Below are 17946 nucleotides of genomic sequence, written 5' to 3' on the forward strand. Positions count from 1 at the left end.
TCTATGTATATAAAAGCCTAAGTGACCGGCCAACTGGCCAACTGTTCAACCATCTGACCAGTAGCTATGACACGGACTGACCGCCATGGGGCAGACGCCCTATGCAAGAGCTGTGGTGACTTGGCAGCTGCAGTTCTCATGTGACACACCCAGAAACAGAGAAGAGGGAGCCCGATTCCAGGGTGTGTCACCTGAGAACCGCCCTCTTACAATCCAGGACCCCTTGGGGGATGTCAGAGAGCCAGTTTCAGTCTGATCCCTGCAGGCCAGGCCGAGGAACCCCACCAGTGCATGAATCCATGCACCGGGCCTCTAGCCCATTGGCTCCCCACTTTGGTTCTGGCTCCACACCAGTCCTCTAGTGCATTGCAGAGGTCGTGGGTCTGGCCCTTACAGTAACTTTTCAACTCGATTAGCTAAATGATGAGATGTGCAGGACCTACTGGCTGCGACCCGGACATATGGCACCCAGACCGGCCCATCCGCTTAGTATTGATTTCCAGTGGAGGCAGTGAATTTTCCTGCTACCGCTCTGGGGTGGGAAACCGGCTGAGGTTCTCTCCTTCCGGGTGGAGAGCAGCACCAGCAGGCAACCTCCAGGGAGGGAAGGAGGTGTAGTAGCAGCTTAGGTGGGAAGGAGGAGGTTCCCACTGCCACAGGCCTCTGCCTGGGTGGAAGAGCCCGGGCGGGAACCTGACATTGAGCAGGGTCCTGCCCTAGGCCGACTAGATTCCAGGCTAAGTAAATAGTGTTTCCTAAATAATTGCATTTTGCAGCTAAATGCCCACAAGTCATCAATTACCACCAAACTTAGGGTAAAGTGAGATGAAAGAAGCAAGACAGATACAGAGAGAAAGTGACATCATATTGGGAGAAGAGAGGAGGGAGCCCGATTCCGGGTTGCGTCACCTGAGAACCGCCTTCTAGCAATCTGGGACCCCTCACAGGATGTCATAGAGCTGGTTTCAGTCCTATCCCTGCAGGCCAGGCCAAGGGACCCCACTGGTGCATGAATCTGCGCACCAGGCCTCTAGTTATTTATAATAGCCAAGATTTGGAAGCAGCCAAACAGTCCATCAGTAGATGAGTGGATAAAAAAAACAAAAAAACAAAATAAAAACAGTGGTATGTTTACACTATGGAATACTACTCTGCCAGCCATAAAAATGGAAGGAAATTTTATCCTTTGTGACAGCATTGATGGACCTGGAGAGCATTATGCTAAGTGAAATAAGCCAGTCAGAGAAAGACAGGTTCCATATGATTTCCCTCATGTGTGGAATCTAATGAACAAGATGAACTAACAAGCAAAAGAGAGACAGACTTATAGATAGAGAGCAGGCTGACAGCTGTCGGGGAAGGCTGGGTGTGGAGAATACAGAGATTAAGCAAAAAAGAAAAACAAAGAGAAAAAACTTATGGACACGAACAACAGTGTGATGAAAAGCTGGGGAAATGGGTTGTTGGGGTGTTAGAAGGAGGTATAAGGAGGATAAATGGTGAAATTTATAACACATCATCAGTGTATAGATGATGTGTTGTAGAATTATGCACCTGAATCCTGTATAGATTTGTTAATCAGTGTCTTCCCAATAAATTCAATAAAGAGGAAAAAATAAAATTAGAACAATTACCCTACAATTTTTCAGATTTAAACAACAAATGTATTATCTCATAGTTTCTGTAGGTCTGAAATCTGGGTGTGGTGTGGTTGGGTGGTTCTGGCTTAGGGTCTTTTATGAGGTTACCATTAAGCTGACAGCCAAGTCTACAATCAGCTCAAGGCTTAACTGGGGCTGTAAGATCTGGTTTTGGCTTTTTCACGTGGCTATTGAGAGGCCAGCTGGCTATTGGCCACACTTCAGTTCCTTGCTATATGGACTCTCCATTGGGCTGCTTCCCCCAGAGTGAATGATCCAGCTCAGGAAGGGAACTCATCAAGGAAGCCATCATTTTTTTGGAATCTAATCTCCAGATGTGACATACCATCACTTCTGCTGTATGCTATTGGTCACACAGACCACTCCTGGTGTGGTGTGGGAGGGTGTGAATCCTGGGAGTGGAGGAGTTGTTGGGGGCCTCTGTGCAGGCTGTCTACCACAAGGTATATGAGATGTCCAAGGGGAAATGTCATATAGACTGTTGGGTATATTTTACTGTAGCTCCCAGAAGAGATCTGGTCTACACATAACTATTTCAAAGTCATTCATCATGATATATGAAGCTGTTGGAAATGTAGGAGAACCCAGGGAGAGAAACAGATAAGGAAGGAAGAGGACCCTGGACCCAGTCTGGAAAAGCCTAACAGTTAGAGAGCAGTGGAGGGGCCAGCAAAGGAAGATGGCTAGTGAGGATGAAGCAAACATTTGGAGATCAGTGGAGGAGGATCCAGCAGAGGAAGATGGCCATTGGGGATGGAAGCATACCAGGACAATGTGTATGCTGGCATTGACTTAAATGAAGGCAGGAAATATCTTGAATATGGCTAAAGTGAAAGAATTTCTGAAAACAAAAGCAATTTAATACACTTTAAAATGAGTATTTAAATTTTGACCCAGATAGAATCAAAGAACAAGGGATTGCATATACAAATAGAACATTTAAAGTCTTGAAAAGTCTATGCTTGTGTACTTACTGCCCCCTTGGCCTGAGGGTTGGCTATAAGCTCTCTGGGGTTGTAGTAGTATGTAGAAAATCCCTATGTAATGCTTTTAAAGGTTGATCTTGGAAATTAAGCTTGTAGACAAGATAATAAACTGTATTGTATGGGAGGAGCTACTGACTTTGGAAAAATATCCATCCTTGTTTTCATATGCTTTAAGTGCTATATGAGGAGTCTTTTTCTTCAATTGTCTTAAATATACCCAAAACCCTAAGCTGATTAAGCTGTGCTCAGTGGTTCTATGAACTTCACTGTTAATAAGAGGACCTGAGATGGTTGTTGAATATGTTTTTCATATACCAGATGTAGCCTCCTTCCTCTGTTTTCTTTAGCTGCTCTTTGCAGTGGTCGCCAACCTTTTTGGACCTCACAGACCACCAGTTGGCAACTGCTGCTCCAAAGGTTTCCTTAAACCAGTGGTCACCAACCTTTCAGACCTCACAGACCACCAGTGGTCTGTGGACCACCGGTTGGCGACTGCTGCTTAGAGTATATTTTCAGTTGTCCAGGTTTTTATAAAGAATTACATTTTACAAAATACCCTACACATTCCTCCTTTAACAAAAAAAAAAAAAAAAAAAAAAAGAAAGAAAGAAAAAAATCTGTTCTCACTTGACCACCAGGCCAACCTGGCTTTGTGGTTCTGACTACCTGCTTCATGAAAACAATATCTGCATATACCAGTGATGGCGAACCTTTTGAGCTCAGCGTGTCAGCATTTTCAAAAACCCTAACTTAACTCTGGTGCCGTGTCACACATAGAAAATTTTTTTATATTTGCAACCATAGTAAAACAAAGATTTATATTGTTGATATTTATTTTATATATTTAAATGCCATTTAACAAAGAAAAATCAACCAAAAAAATGAGTTCGTGTGTCACCTCTGACACGCGTGTCATAGGTTCGCCATCACTGGCCTATACAAATACCTCTGCCTGCACAACATGAGTCATGAGTGTTAACCATTTCTCTGTCCCCTCCCAATTAGGCATGGCCATGTAACTTATTTTGGTCAATCAAATATATGCGAAGTGACGTGTGTTACTTGCAGATGGAAGCTTTAAAAGCCAATGAGAGATTTGTCACATATTCTTTCCCTCTTCCAGAATGACCAATTTTTAGATCATGGCTATTGGGTCATAGGATGAAGACAATGAGCAGAATCCCCCTGTCACTCTGTGTTAGACACAGTGTGAACCAGAAATAAGCATTTGTTTTGATTAAGCCCTCTGATTTTGGGATTTGCTTGTTAATGAAGCATACCCTAGCCTATCCTAACTAATATACTCAGGTAAGGTCTGAGACACATGCCTGTAAGGATTACAGGTCTCCAATTTATCAGACACCTTGGAGCCTAAGAGGGAGCCTAATTTAATAGGTGAAAAACCTTAAAAGAAGACTGAGCCCTCCCTGAAGGGATAGCTTCTCCTTGTTGGCTTCATGAAGTAGGCAGCCATATTGAGTAAGCTCACATGGACAAGAGCTTTAAATGAACTTGCTAGACTGAATGCTTTTGTCCACTTCCCTCCCCCCAATTCATATGTTAAAGCCTAATGCCCGATATGATAGTATTCAGAAGTGGTGCCTTTAGGAGATGATTAGGTCATCAGGATGGAGCTATCATGAATGGGATTAGTGCCTTTATAAAATAGGCCTAAGAGAAATCCCTTAACTCTAAGATCCCGTCTCCAGAAACAAGGAAGTGGGCCTTCACCAGACACTGAATCTTGATCTTGGGCTTCCCAGCCCCCAGAATTGTGAAAAATAAAGTTCTGTTGTTTATCAGTCTATAGTACTTTGTTGTAGCAGTCCAAATAAAAAGCAGTCTGCATTAGCTTGTACTAAGTAAGCTCTCAGGAATTGTAGACAACCACTATGACCCAAGGACAGCCTTCAACTGAGAGGTAGCAATTAGCTGGGGAAATACATAGACAGTCGTAAGAAAATAAATTCTGCAAAGAAACAAAATGAGCTTCAAAGCAGTCTTCCAGTTAAGCCTCCAAATGACAATGCAGCCCAGTGGACACCCTGACTGCAGCCTTGTGAGACCCAGAGCAAAGGAAACAGCTGAGCATGCCCAGACTCCTGCCCTATGAAAATGTGAAATAATAAATGTGTATGTTTTAAAGTGCAAAGTTGGTAGTGATCTGTTATAGGGCAAGATAAAACTAATATACTAATAAAGGATTTTTACTTTAACGCTCCCCCCACCCCCCGCACTACCTACATAATTACAGATATTGATTCTTTGGAATTTCAAAAAATGTGAGTACCCATTATCCCACTTTTATCCAACACCACTTTGTAGTATCAAAGAAAAAAATTTAAAACTCTAAATATTGGAAAGAAAACTGTCACAATTTATAAATTATATGTCTGTCCATGTAGAAAATCCAAAAAAAAAAAATCTGCAGATAAATTATTTGAGTAAGAAAAAATGAGAGTTTAGCAAGATACTGAATCCAAGCTCAAAATGCAATATAGCAATTTTATTTCTACAAGCTAACAACAAAAAGGAAATGAAATTGATTTTTTTAAATAATTATTATAGGATCGAAAGTGTCAAATAAATGATAATAAATCTAAAAATATATATATACAAGACTTCTATGGTAAATATTTTAAACATTGAGAATTAATGAGATTGACTATTAAGTAGTTTGAAAAATTCAATATGAACTTTTTCTCCACAATTTATTTATAAATTCAATGCAATTCCATCAAAATCCTTGCTGTGTATTGGTAGAGCTTGACTAGTTGATTATAAAAGATATATGGAACCCTTTCTTGCTTTCTTTTTTCTTTTTTAAAACATTTCCATGCAAAGGCCTGGGGACAAAATCAGGGAGGTGTTGTGCCCAGAGTGAGGTGGTGGAGCCTGGATGGAAGAGAAAGGTTTCAGTCTGGGAGGGCCTCCTTGCACAGTGTTGGAGCTCAAGTCAGAGCATCCCTGAAAGGTGAATGACATAGGATGAGAGGTCAACGACTGAACAAGGTCAGGAGGCATCCAACAGAGGCAGGGCAGCCCAGCTTGAGTTTTCAGAGCCTGATGGGGCAAATCATCTGCAGAAGAGGTGGCCTGGCAGGGCTCTGAGGAAGGATGGGGTGAAGAGAGCATACGCTTTGGAGGGACAGCAGTTAGAGACAATCTAGTGTGGAGTGTTACAATTCAAGTGGGAGTGAGGAGGATATGTCTGTATGTGGCAGGGACAACAGAGACTAGTTACAAACAAGAAGATTGAACAAATAAAGATACTGATGATGGGAGCCAGCTTACTGTCAGGAAAGAAAGTTAAAATTGAAAGGGAAAAACTAGAATGAACCATGTGGGATTGGATTGGAATGGAAATATTGGTAAGAGCGCCTGCTTTTCCATATATTTTTTATGCAGAACTGCAGATTAATGTATGCACGTGTGTATGTGTATTTATGAATACACATATGACCCCTGCTGCTCACTGAGGGAGCCTCTGAACAATGACAACCCCAATAGCGGTATGCACTCCTACCATAATTAGCACCCAGATCTGGTTTCTAAACATCACTGGCCCCTGGAAGGAATCAGGGCTTTTATGAAAACTGACTGACTCTAGGGCTGGGGCAAAAAGCTACAGGATGAGCTTGAAACATCTTATTGTCCAAAGAGTAAGGAAATGCTCAAAGAATAATAGGGACAGGTAAAAAAGACATGAAGTCACCTTGAAATGGCTACCACTGGCCCAATTTTGGGGAAATTAAGCACCAAAATAATAAGCTTTTCCTTCTCCCTCACTTGTTCATTTGTTTGGTTTGGCTTTATGTATTTATCAATGTAGAAGCAGTGAAAGAATAAGAATATTATCATTTGGCAAACAACGTAATAACTAATTTAAACAAGAATCACCAATGGATGTTATATAAACTGGGAGAAATTCTGAGGAATAACCAAATATTTACGGAGACTCAAATTACCTCCACATCAGGTATGTGTGAAATACAAAAGGTAAATAGTACTTTTACTGTGGACAAACCTGGCAGACACTTCTTAATCACATGATCAAAGTGAACGCTGTAGGTAATGGAGCTGAGCATGTGCCTGCAGATTTGCTGCATGAGGAGAACTTAGCATCGCTTGTGACATTCTTGCCCAAATGGCATAACCTGAAGCTACATAAGGAAACTTCATACAGACCTTAGCGGAAAGTCTACAACTAACTGGCTTTTACTCTTCAAACTGTTAAAGTCATGAAAAGTTAAGGAAGCCTAAAGAATTGTCCCAGATTGAAGAAGACTAGAGAAAGAGGACAATTGGACACCCACATCATTTTGAGTTTTCTTTTACTATAAAGTCTATTACTGAGATGATTGGAAAAAACTGAATAAGACCTAATATTAAATATTAATACTGAACCAATTTTAATTCCCCAATTTTGAGAATTGTACTACAGTTCCTTTTTCTTAGGAATTACACACTAAAGTACTTAGGAGTGAAGAGGTACCATGTCTACAACTTACAAATGCTTCATATATTATACATATTATATATATTATATGGTATATTTGATATGTCTAATGGTACTATAACAATTGTAATATATCCAAACTTTGATGGTAGTTGTAACAGTGGATATAAAAATGATGTCTGTCTAAATCTTTAGGACCAAATCCTATCTAATAAAGAGGTAATATGCAAAATGACCATCACTGCAACATAAAAGATGGCCACCCCCATGTGGACACAAGATGGCCAGCAGGGGAAGGCAGTTGTGGGCAATCAGGCCAGCAGGGGAGGGCAGTTGGGGGGGACCAGGCCATCAGGGGAGGGCAGTTGGGGGCGATCAGGCCTACAGGGGAGGGCAGTTGGGGGCGATCAGGCCTGCAGGGGAAGGCAGTTGGGGGGTGACCAGGCCAGCAAGGGAGGGCAGTTAGGGGTGACCAGGCCATCAGGGGAGGGCAGTAGGGGGCGATCAGGCCTGCAGGGGAGGGCAGTTAGGGGCAATCAGGCAGGCAGGAAGGCGAGTGGTTGGGAGCCAGCAGTCCTGGATTGTGAGAGGGATCCCAGATTGGAGAGGGTGTAGGCTGGGCTGAGGGACACAACTCCCCCACCCCCCCACCCCGTGCACGAATTTCATGCACTGAGCCTCTAGTATAGTGGTAAAATTGAAAAATTCACAAAAGCTATCAATTATATAGCTAGAGTGTGAATGACAACTTGTTTGATTGGGTGTTGTTCAAAGAGCTGGCATTTTGATAGTTTGAGTATGTAAAACTCAACAGTGCTGGCTTTAACCTACAAAATTTGCTTAAAAGTTAATTAGATGCCAAGAAACAGAGTTTAAAATACTATATATATTTTCATCACACAAATGTGATCCAAAAGTATTTTTCTTTAATAAAGATTTTACATGTCATGAGTTTAATGGAAAATAATAAAAATATTTTGTAAATAGTCCAGTAAATACATTTTTACTATTTATGTTTCAGATCATATAATTTTTCTTCAAAATCTGTACATATTCTCGTGACGTTTTCAAAAGTAAATCTTGATATGAATTTGACTGGTCAACTAATCCTACAGGATAAGCTCTATAGGATTCAGATTCAAATTCAGCAGCATCTGGAAAAAAAGGGAAGAATTATATTTTTTACCTAAACTATAAATGAGTAAAAGTGTTAAGAAGAAGACAAACATCTATATATGATTACAGTACATAAGATTTATTATGAAATATAATTTGCCCATGGTTGCACACTGAATTGGTTGATATTGTGGTTATCAAAGCTTCTAGTTTTCTTGCCCTTCATTCATTTATTCAACAACATGCACTAAGGTAGTATGACAAGTGCTGGAGTTACAAGACAAAGATGACAGAGTCAAACTGAAAAGACAGATAAGTAGTCAGTTTCCACTCAGAGTCATATGTACTGCAAAAAAACACAAACAGGGCACCACTGGAGTACACAGAAGGGACATCTCAGTTTTGTGTCAATCTTGTTGGCTTTTTGGTGGAGGGATTGGTAAGTTCATACCTGAAGGACAAAGAAAAAGTATGCCAGAAAGTGAAATGCAGCAGATGCCAAGATTAGAGGTGAGGATGAGCACTGTAGAATTATAAATAGTCCAGTTTGCTAGATGCTAGAGCAAAGGACAGAGTAGGGTAAGTAGCATCTAGAAATAAGACTGAATTATGTGGCAAGAACTAAATGGATTGTGGTATTTTTACTCCATGCAAAGGAATCTGGAGATTTTCCTGAGGGTGAAAGGTAAAAAAATGACAAAGTCAATGCCTGGAGATCTAAATGTCTCCCCTCGGGTGATAGCTATATGAACTATAACTGCTTGACTAAGTATTACATCACTAGCGAAAACATGAGAAGTGGATGAAGCCCAGTTTTCTGACGGCTTCAGTGTGTATGTTGACAGTTCCATAGGGATGGCAGAGGAAAGGAAGGGGACAGCCAGAAATGAAAAGAGATACATGGACTTTTGAAATTTTTAAAAAGCTATGGAATGTGATGAATAAATGCAGAATAAGTGTATTCTTCCTTATGAATATTTATGCTTTCACATTTTTCATTCATTATGTATAAGAAAACATTTAATGCAGTCTATGTTACCCAAACATGGAAACAAATGCCACTTACTGTTTACAGTGAATTTCAGAAATCAATGCTACCTAATTTGATTAATAAATTTTGGCAACATACCTTCTTTTAGTTCTCTAGTTAGAGTTTTTTCAAAGTCCTGCTGCATCTGCAATAAGTCAAATATTATTTGTTGTATTTAAGTAAAACATGAGACATTATTATAGGAATGATAAACAGCCTATGAAAGATATCCCTTAGAGACCAGACCTAACTTGGGGATTACATAAATAGAAAAATAATCACATAACTAAAATAAAATAAATTCTTATTATAATTTTAGATAATGGAAACATGTATGTGTAATGCTATTTAGATTAATCTGATAAAATTATAATTAATATTGGTCTATTGCATAAACCTGATCTCACTGGTACAAAGAAGCTTAAACATGTCAAGCCATATTTTACAGATAATGCGTAACTCTAAAATTCTTAATAAAACTGCCCTTTATAAAAATTTAATCAGACTTCCTGGCAAGATGGCAGTGTAGGTAAATGTAGTACTCGAATCCTCCCACAACCACATCAAAACTACAACTGAACTACAGAACAACCGTCATTCAGAACTGCCTGAAATCTATCTGAATGAAAGTTCTCCAACCAGGAATTTAAATAAGAAGCCACATTGAGACGGGTGGGAGGGGAGGACAGTGGAAGCAGGTTGGTCCCACACCTACATGTGGAGGATAAAAATCAGCGGAGATATCTTGGCTACCGAGGTCCCCCTGAGGAGTGAGGGATCCCAGCCCCACACCAGGTACCCCAGCCCAGGGTTCAAGTGCCAGGAAGAGAAATCCCCATAACTTCTGGCTATAACAACCAGCAGGGATTGTGGCTGAGGAAGACAGAGGGCTGCTGGGAGTCCCAGGCAGTTCCTCTTAAAGGGACCATGCGCAGACTTATGCTAGACTCACAGCCTCTGAACTCTAGTGCTGTGGCAGCAGCTCCATGAGGAGGAACTGAATTGTCTGGCATCAGGGCAAGAGCTGGAAATGCAGCTTTCTGCCAGACAAAACTGCTGGCAGAGGCCATTGTTCTTATTCTAAGACCCACCCCGCTCTCCCACTGGCACAGAGAGGGCAGGCAGGCATCATATCTGAGGCTCCATCAACCAGGCTTGCATTGTTTGCATGCCCTGGTGATTCCTCGAGACCCCACCAAAACCAACATGTGACACCACCCAAGCTGTTTCCAGAAAGGGAAGGGGGAAGGGAAAGGAAAACAGGGCAGTTATATTCCCTAAGCAGAAAAGCCAGCAGTCTCAAGGCTTGGCAAGATAAAGTGCTTCTCATGTGTTCTGGGAAGGCCACAACAAAGTAAAAAGGGACCTTGAGAATGAATCTATAGCAAAATATTTAGCAAAGGAATTTTGAAAGCTATAGACAGGAGGGTATATAACTCCTCGGACCCCCACCCAACTCACTCTTCAGATTAGCTGAGAGCCCAGAGCCCTCTGCACTTCATAAGCCAGGTGTATAGGCTTGCTTTCTTTGCTCGTTAATAAAGGTGCATGTTTTTATTGCTTTAATCAATTGGCTGTACACAGCGCAGTCAAGGCCTCTCATATTAATTCATTTATATGAGAAGACAAGGACTGAGGTTGCAGACTGCCCTCGCCCACTGGCTCGGGGCTGTCCAGTATACCGCTCTGGTGTCTGTGAGAGGTGCCTCTAACAAAACAAATTCTGGAGCTAAAGAAGTCAATAAATGAAGAATGGATATATTAATAACAATGACACACAATGAAAACTAGTTGCTATTTCAAGCCTCCTTATCACTGCCATCTTAGTCATCAGTCATTCAAAGGCTAACAAGGCATACAGACATAGTGAACTTCATTTTAAAAATTCACAGATAAAAAATAAATTTAAAAAAATTTTAATTCAAATATTTCCTTAATTTAACTATATAGAAAATGTAAAACTGCTCAGTAACACATTTGATAAAAATTGAAATAAAAATGCTGTAAGTAAAATAGCAATTAAAAATGTTTTCTCCCATTAAGAAGATGGCAAAAATTCTCATTTAAAAACAGAAATTAATCCTTTTAGTGTTACAAGTTTATTTAATTCACAAAAGGATTTATCTCAGTTTCATTTAAATAACTAACATCCAGATATGGATAAGTGCTTGGATGTCAATCATTCACTTATGCTTAGGGGTGAAAAAACCAGGGTGCAGCAAAACTTTAAAATTGTTATGAACCATCACCAAACTAAAACCTATTAGAAAGTATGCTAAAGCATCTCCAAGCATTGATCATTAGGCAATAATACTTAATTTCTAAAATAAAACTTTAATGCAGCTTTTCAAGAAATTTAAAATGTATCACTTTAGTCACATTTATTAATAAAGTTAACGATAGGTATTTTTTATAAATGACAGGTCCAGGGACTTAAAAAAGACTAAAATTTCAGTCTCCTTTCTATGTAAGCAAAATAATGAAGACTTTTACTTAGTGTGCATTAGTCAATTAAACAACTCAATTTCACCAAATTAAATGCAAGAATTGTATAAAAAAATCTGAAACCCAAGGGAAAAAAGATAATGTAACAAACCTTGATCAAGTAAGTCTCTATGCTGTTACTTGAAATCCGTGGCCTTGAGGTAGGAATCACCATGTTTTCTCTTGGAAGAGAATGCCCAAAGAGCACAAAACTATTATTAAAGTTTCCAACACCAGGTGTCTCCAGGACTGGCCTCGTATTAGGAACGCTGAGTGAAGGTCTGTTCTGCTGTTTCTGCAGGAGAAGCTGGGTGCTGACCTCTGCTAGCCTCTCCTTAGTCCTGTGGAGATTGAAAAAAATGCTTAGGACTTGCCTTTTCCCTAAGTGACTTACATTTCTTTAGGTTGCCACAACAGTAAATGGAATTCCCCATTAAACAGGATTTTAACACTGAAAATGTGTCAGAGCAGAACTACTATATGTAAGAATAGGTTCTAAATTGTTCTAAAGAAATACCTGTGTGGAATGGGGGTTCCTAACTAACAAGTAATCTAAAGTACAGAGGAGAGAGAAATGGCTATTACTGATGTAAATGGCTCATCAAATAATACGTGCTGCCTTTTGGAAGGGCTATACTCAGAGATTCTTGAAGATGCCTTTGGACACACTTAGTGAACCAGTTTAGAGATTAAAAAAACACCTCTCTAAGATATTGTCAAGCATTTGCTTTCATCACCCTTGTACAATACACTCATTACCTTGGAGATTTTAAGCATTTTGCCAAGGCATAATTTAGAACAACAACCTCTAAGGCAGAACAAGATAGCCGAGTAAATTGGTTCCAACCTGGGGCACACACCCCATAGGGGGGCAATTCGAGAATGAGTTATTAACAGTGAATTTTTTGCATTTCTTATGGTTCTAGCGACCTCATATACAGTATATAAACATACATTGACACATTTATGCATTTCAGTTCTCTATTTGTATGTTTTGAAACTTTATTTATTATTTTTTTATATCACTTCATATTATTATTTTTTAACAATTTTTTTAGTGATTTCTTCTTCAATACTTCAACTGTCCTTTCGTTCTTTTTTTCTTTCATTGATGCCATACTCTTTGGAAGCTTGTTTAGACCAAGTTAATGGACTTTTAGGCTTCCTCCACATGAATAAAAGTTCACTTTTTTAATAATAAGAATTTTATGTCACAGGGGGTAGAGGGCATCAGGATTTTAGAGATGCTTAGGTGGGGCATGGCCAAAAAAAAGTTGGGAACCACTGGTCTAGCTGGTGATCAAAATGAATGAAAACAGCTCTGGAGGCAATCAGCATATAACATTGTTACCAAGGCATTAGAGGTGGGATCTGCCCTTTGTCTTACACATCCCCCTCAGACAGACCACCTCATCACTTTTAGCCACTTTGTTAATTATATTGCCCTTCACCCCATGTTAATCTTTCCCTATTTAACACATATATCTCTATGTAAGGATAGTTTTCTCAAGGTGCCCTTTAGTGATAATAACAAAGATCACAATCAAGAAAGTAAATTTGCCAAATGCCAGAATGTGTCCAATACTTAACCCTTTGGATTTAAGTTATTAACTTCAAAGAAACATAGTTAAACTCGTTAATATTTCTATTTAGGGAAATTCTGACAATTTTATAATAATATTGCTGTATAAATTATAAAACTTTCAAAGCACTTAGCTTAAAGACTAGTAGATCAGGTTAGCTACATGAAAATATTAAGGGGAAAAAACATAAAGGCACATAAAACCAAAAATGAGGGAGATGCAAACTGTTCTGAACAAAGATTTGAAGGATAAGTTCATTTACTAACATCATTTTCCAAAATTATACTACTTAGTTTCCATGTTCTACTAATCTCATGAACCTAGTTCGATAAAAATTATGCTTTAGAAACTAAATAATGAGGTAAATTTATTTTCTCTGATTCTGCCTTTTGTCTTCCACACCTATGTTTTGACTTACTTGTTTAGTTTATTTGCCAATGATTTTCTACCTTCTAATTCTTCTAGGTAGAGTTGCTTATATTTTTCCAAATTTATTTCTGTAGAATCTTGAGAAGTTTTCATTTTGAAGAGTTCATATTCCAGATCTTTAATTCTGAGTTCCAACTGACTTCTTACTGAAGTATTATGATTCTCTCTTAACTGCTCTAGATTTTCTTGAGATGCTGCTTGTGTCTAAAGCAATAAGAAGGATATATTTTTAAAATAAGTATAATCTGAATAATTATATTTGTTTCCTTTATTTTGAGTTAATGATTAAGGGAGCATCTTTAAACATGAAAAAAAGCTTAAGTTTTAAAAATTTAATATCAAAGTTAACAAAACTAAAACTACATTATAAAAATAAAGTCTGTCTTTTATTAGTACTCATACATTTGGATAATTCAAGACTAATAGAATCAATTTAAAATTTTAAAAATTGAACAATATACCTTAACTAGAGGCCCAGTGCACAAAATTCGTGCACTGGGTTGGGGGGGGGGGTCCCCCCTCAGCCCGGCCTGCACCCTTTCTCAGTCCAGGACCCCCCAGCAGACATCCCTCTTGCAGTCTGGGACACCTCGCTCCTTACCACTTAGCTCGCTGTTCCTTAGTGCTGCCGCAGAGGCAGGAGAGACTCCTGCCACTGCTGATGCGCTCGCCAGCCATGAGCCCAGCTTCTGGATGAGCAGCACTCCCCTGTGGGAACACACTGACCACCAGGGGGCAGCTCCTGCATTGAACATTTGCTCCCCCCTGGTGTTCAGTATGCATCATAGCGACTGGTCGTCCTGGTCATTCTACCATAATGGTCGCTTAGGCTTTTATTATATAGACTAGAGGTCCGGTGCACAAAAATTTGTGTACTCGGGTGGGGGGGGGGCAGTCCCTCAGCCTGGACTGAGCCCTCTCACAGTCTGGGACCCCTCAGGGACCAGTCATTTCCAGTCTTTCTGCTGTTAGGGTCAGTTTTCATATTACCCTTTTACTATATAGGATAGAGGCCTGGTGCATGGGTGGGGGCTGGCTGGTTTGCCCTGAAAGGTGTCCCAGATCAGGGTAGGGGTCCTGCTTGGGTGCCTGGCCAACCTGGATGAGGGGCTGATGGCTGTTTGCAGCTGGTCCCATCCCCTTCAGGGTGGGGGTCCCGCTTGGGTGCCTGGCGAGCCTGGATGAGGGGATGATGGCTGTTTGCAGCTGGTCACACCCCCTTCGGGGTGGGGGTCTCCACAAGGGTGCCTGGCCAGTCTGGGTGAGGGGCTGAGGGCTGTTTACAGGCTGGCGGGTGACTGAAGCTCCAACCTCTCCTTTTTTTTTTTTATTCTGTGATTCATTTACCTTCTATGGCTGTCACTGGAGCTGAGAGCCGGCTTTAGCTCTGAGGCTCGGCTCCAGCTCTGAGACCTCAGCTGCTGAAAGCAGGTATCTGGGTTTGTTTGGGTTCTATAATTGTAACACTGTTGCGGTCCGCTAGCTCCAGCTCTGACGGCTGAAAGCAGGTTTCTGGGGATTGTTTAACTTCTATAATTGCAACATAGTTGCTTAGAGTGCAAGCTCAGAGGCCGGCAGCGGCAGGCGGGGAACCTTGGCTTCCTCTATCACTGGAGTAAGCAAGCCTCCTGTTCGCTTCAGCTGCCTGGCTGCTGGCTGCCATTTTGGTTGACAGTTAATTTGCATATCTTGCTGATTAGCCAATGGGAAGGGTAGCGAAGTTATGGCTAATTACCATGTTTCTCTATTATTAGATAGGATAATGGTATAATTTTTAACACATTGTATGCGGGAAACATATTTATACGTTTTACGTTGACTGGTAGTAGAGCGCGGGACATGTATTAATACGTTTTTTATAGACTAGCGGTAGAATGCGGGTAACGTATAAATACGTTTATTTTTATACTTTTTTATTGCTCTAAAGGGATGCTAACATGCAGATATACGAATTCCAAAGGACAAAATTTGGGTCTCTAACACATACAATGGTAAATTATGTATGTACTTCCAGGTATAACGGTAATCAATCTATTCAACTGCAAAAATGGCCCGCGCCACCTCTTAGCGCACGATAAAAACTACCCGCAAACAATGTGTTAAATTACATTTTTTTCTTTTCTTCCTAATAGTCCTGTTTTACATTATTGGTCTTAAAAATAAAATTATCCTTTAATAAAAACCATTCTGAAAGATTAATTTGGTAATAATGATGAAAAAGTAAATATTGGAAGGAGAAACAAAAGCCACCTTCCTTCCAGAAAATCTACAAAACAAACTGCTATTAAGGGAAGTAGGAAAATACATACAATGTAATTTACAGTGTAATGAATTAAAGCACATTAAGATCAATAAATTAACCTGTAAAAATAGATTGACTTCTTTTAATTTTTCTACTACATCCTGTCTTGCTCTTTCTTCAATCTTCCGTTTATACTGTTCTACTTCACCAAATTCGACTACATTCATTTCTAAAAGTCTATTGAGGTTTACTACTTCTTGTTTCCACTTCTTTTTTTCATTCTCTAGCTTTTCACATTTCTTTTGTATTGCTTTCATAGATAATAACTCCTGTTGAAGAAATTTATTTTTTTCATCCAGATGTATACACTTTGAAGATGCACTTTCCAGTTTTGCTGTAAGATCATCATTCTGCAAGAATAAAATAATATAGTTTGGTTATTAAGGTGCAGACTAAGAATAGTCTAACTCAACACCAGTATCAAATTTTGAAGCAAATTTAGTTGCAATCAAATTTTATCTGTACTCTAGTAGAGTCTTAGAATGTGGAATTTTGAATTATCCAAGATTAAGACCAAAGTTAAAACCATCAGGACCCAAAACCGGTTTGGCTCAGTGGATAGAGCGTCAGCCTGAAGACTGAAAGGTCCCAGGTTGGATTCCGGTCAAGGGCATGTACCTGGGTTGCGGGCACATCCCCAGTAGGAGATGTGCAGGAGGCAGCTGATTGATGTTTCTCTCTCATCGATGTTTCTAACTCTCTATCTCTCTCCCTTCCTCTCTGTAAAAAATCAATAAAATATATTTAAAAAATAAATAAATAAAAAATAAAACCATCAGGAGTCACAAAAATATAATTATTGTCATTTTTGCCACACAATGTGTACACTTGATTTTATACTCTTTTTTCTGTGACTGTTTCATGTCTTCCCTCCACAAAATGACTATAGGTCACCTCTTAGTAGAAAGTCTTTACCTCTTCCCCAATATTAATTCTCCGTAGTTTTTAAAGACGTTTTAGGGATATCATATTGAGATATTTAGACCTGAATAAATAAATGCCTCCCCAAATAAGACTTTCAAAATAAGACTTTAATTAATGAATCTTATAAATACAGATTCTAATGTCATAGACTGAACTACCAATGTTTGATGCTAAGTTAAATTGTATTCCAAGAAGAAATGATTACCAGGGTTAAATAGAAATCACATCTGCCACTATAAAGTGAGATGAGCCGTACATTTTTAAGAAAAATAACAAAAAGGCTTAGTTTAGTAGTGCTATCTTGAAATTGTTATTTTCCACAAAATAAGAGAACATACTAAAACAATAACGACACAACAGAAACTTGCTGGAAATTCAGTCCTGACTTTGGGAAAACTACTTTCTTTAGATATGATGATGATTTGGCCAGACAAGGTGAATGTTGTGGAGTTTCTAAAACACATCTACAAATTCTTTGGCATATCTCCCTCCATGAAATAGGTGCTTAGTACTAACGGTTTCTAGTGAATAGAATAGGGTGGCATTGCTGTGTGACTGCTATGTCTGGTGATACTCTCTCCCTCTAGGGAAGCTCACCCTGAGAACCCAGCCACCATCTTATAAAGAACGAAGCAGCCCAGGCCACATAGCCAGTCCTTGTATAGGTGTCCAGCTGAGACTGCCCCAGTGAATGACCCAGCAAGAAGCCTGCTGCACCTGATAGGTGAGTGAACAAGACTTAAGATGATTCCAGGTCCCAGTTTCAAGTCATCCCAGCTGATGGCAAGTCGAAAAGAAATGAGCTGGCCTTACTGAGCCTGGCCTCACTGCAGATTTGTGAACAAAATTAATGCTGTTTTGAGCTACTAGCTTTGGAGGTGTTTTATTTAGCAGCAATCAATAACTGGCACAGATACTGACATTAAAAATAGAGTGTTAACACTAAAAGAGAAAAAAACACACACATGTGGG

At 39.7% G+C, this 17946-nt stretch overlaps 1 protein-coding gene across 1 annotated transcript in view; it reads right to left on the bottom strand.

The window, feature by feature from the left end:
* Positions 1-8012: 8012 nt before the first annotated feature.
* The window catches only part of LOC308513973 (ankyrin repeat domain-containing protein 26-like), a 107918-nt gene continuing 97984 nt past the window's right edge, over positions 8013-17946 (bottom strand). The window contains exons 29-33 of the mRNA XM_081084015.1: positions 16110-16400; positions 13738-13952; positions 11849-12077; positions 9352-9397; positions 8013-8260 (exon numbers count right to left, since the gene is read on the bottom strand). Coding sequence (XP_080940141.1) covers positions 8124-8260; positions 9352-9397; positions 11849-12077; positions 13738-13952; positions 16110-16400 — 918 coding nt within the window. The 3' untranslated portion in view covers positions 8013-8123. The remainder of the gene's footprint in view (positions 8261-9351; positions 9398-11848; positions 12078-13737; positions 13953-16109; positions 16401-17946) is intronic.

Source organism: Myotis nattereri (genome assembly GCF_964212035.1).
Source record: "Myotis nattereri genome assembly, chromosome: 1".
NCBI lineage: Eukaryota > Metazoa > Chordata > Mammalia > Chiroptera > Vespertilionidae > Myotis > Myotis nattereri.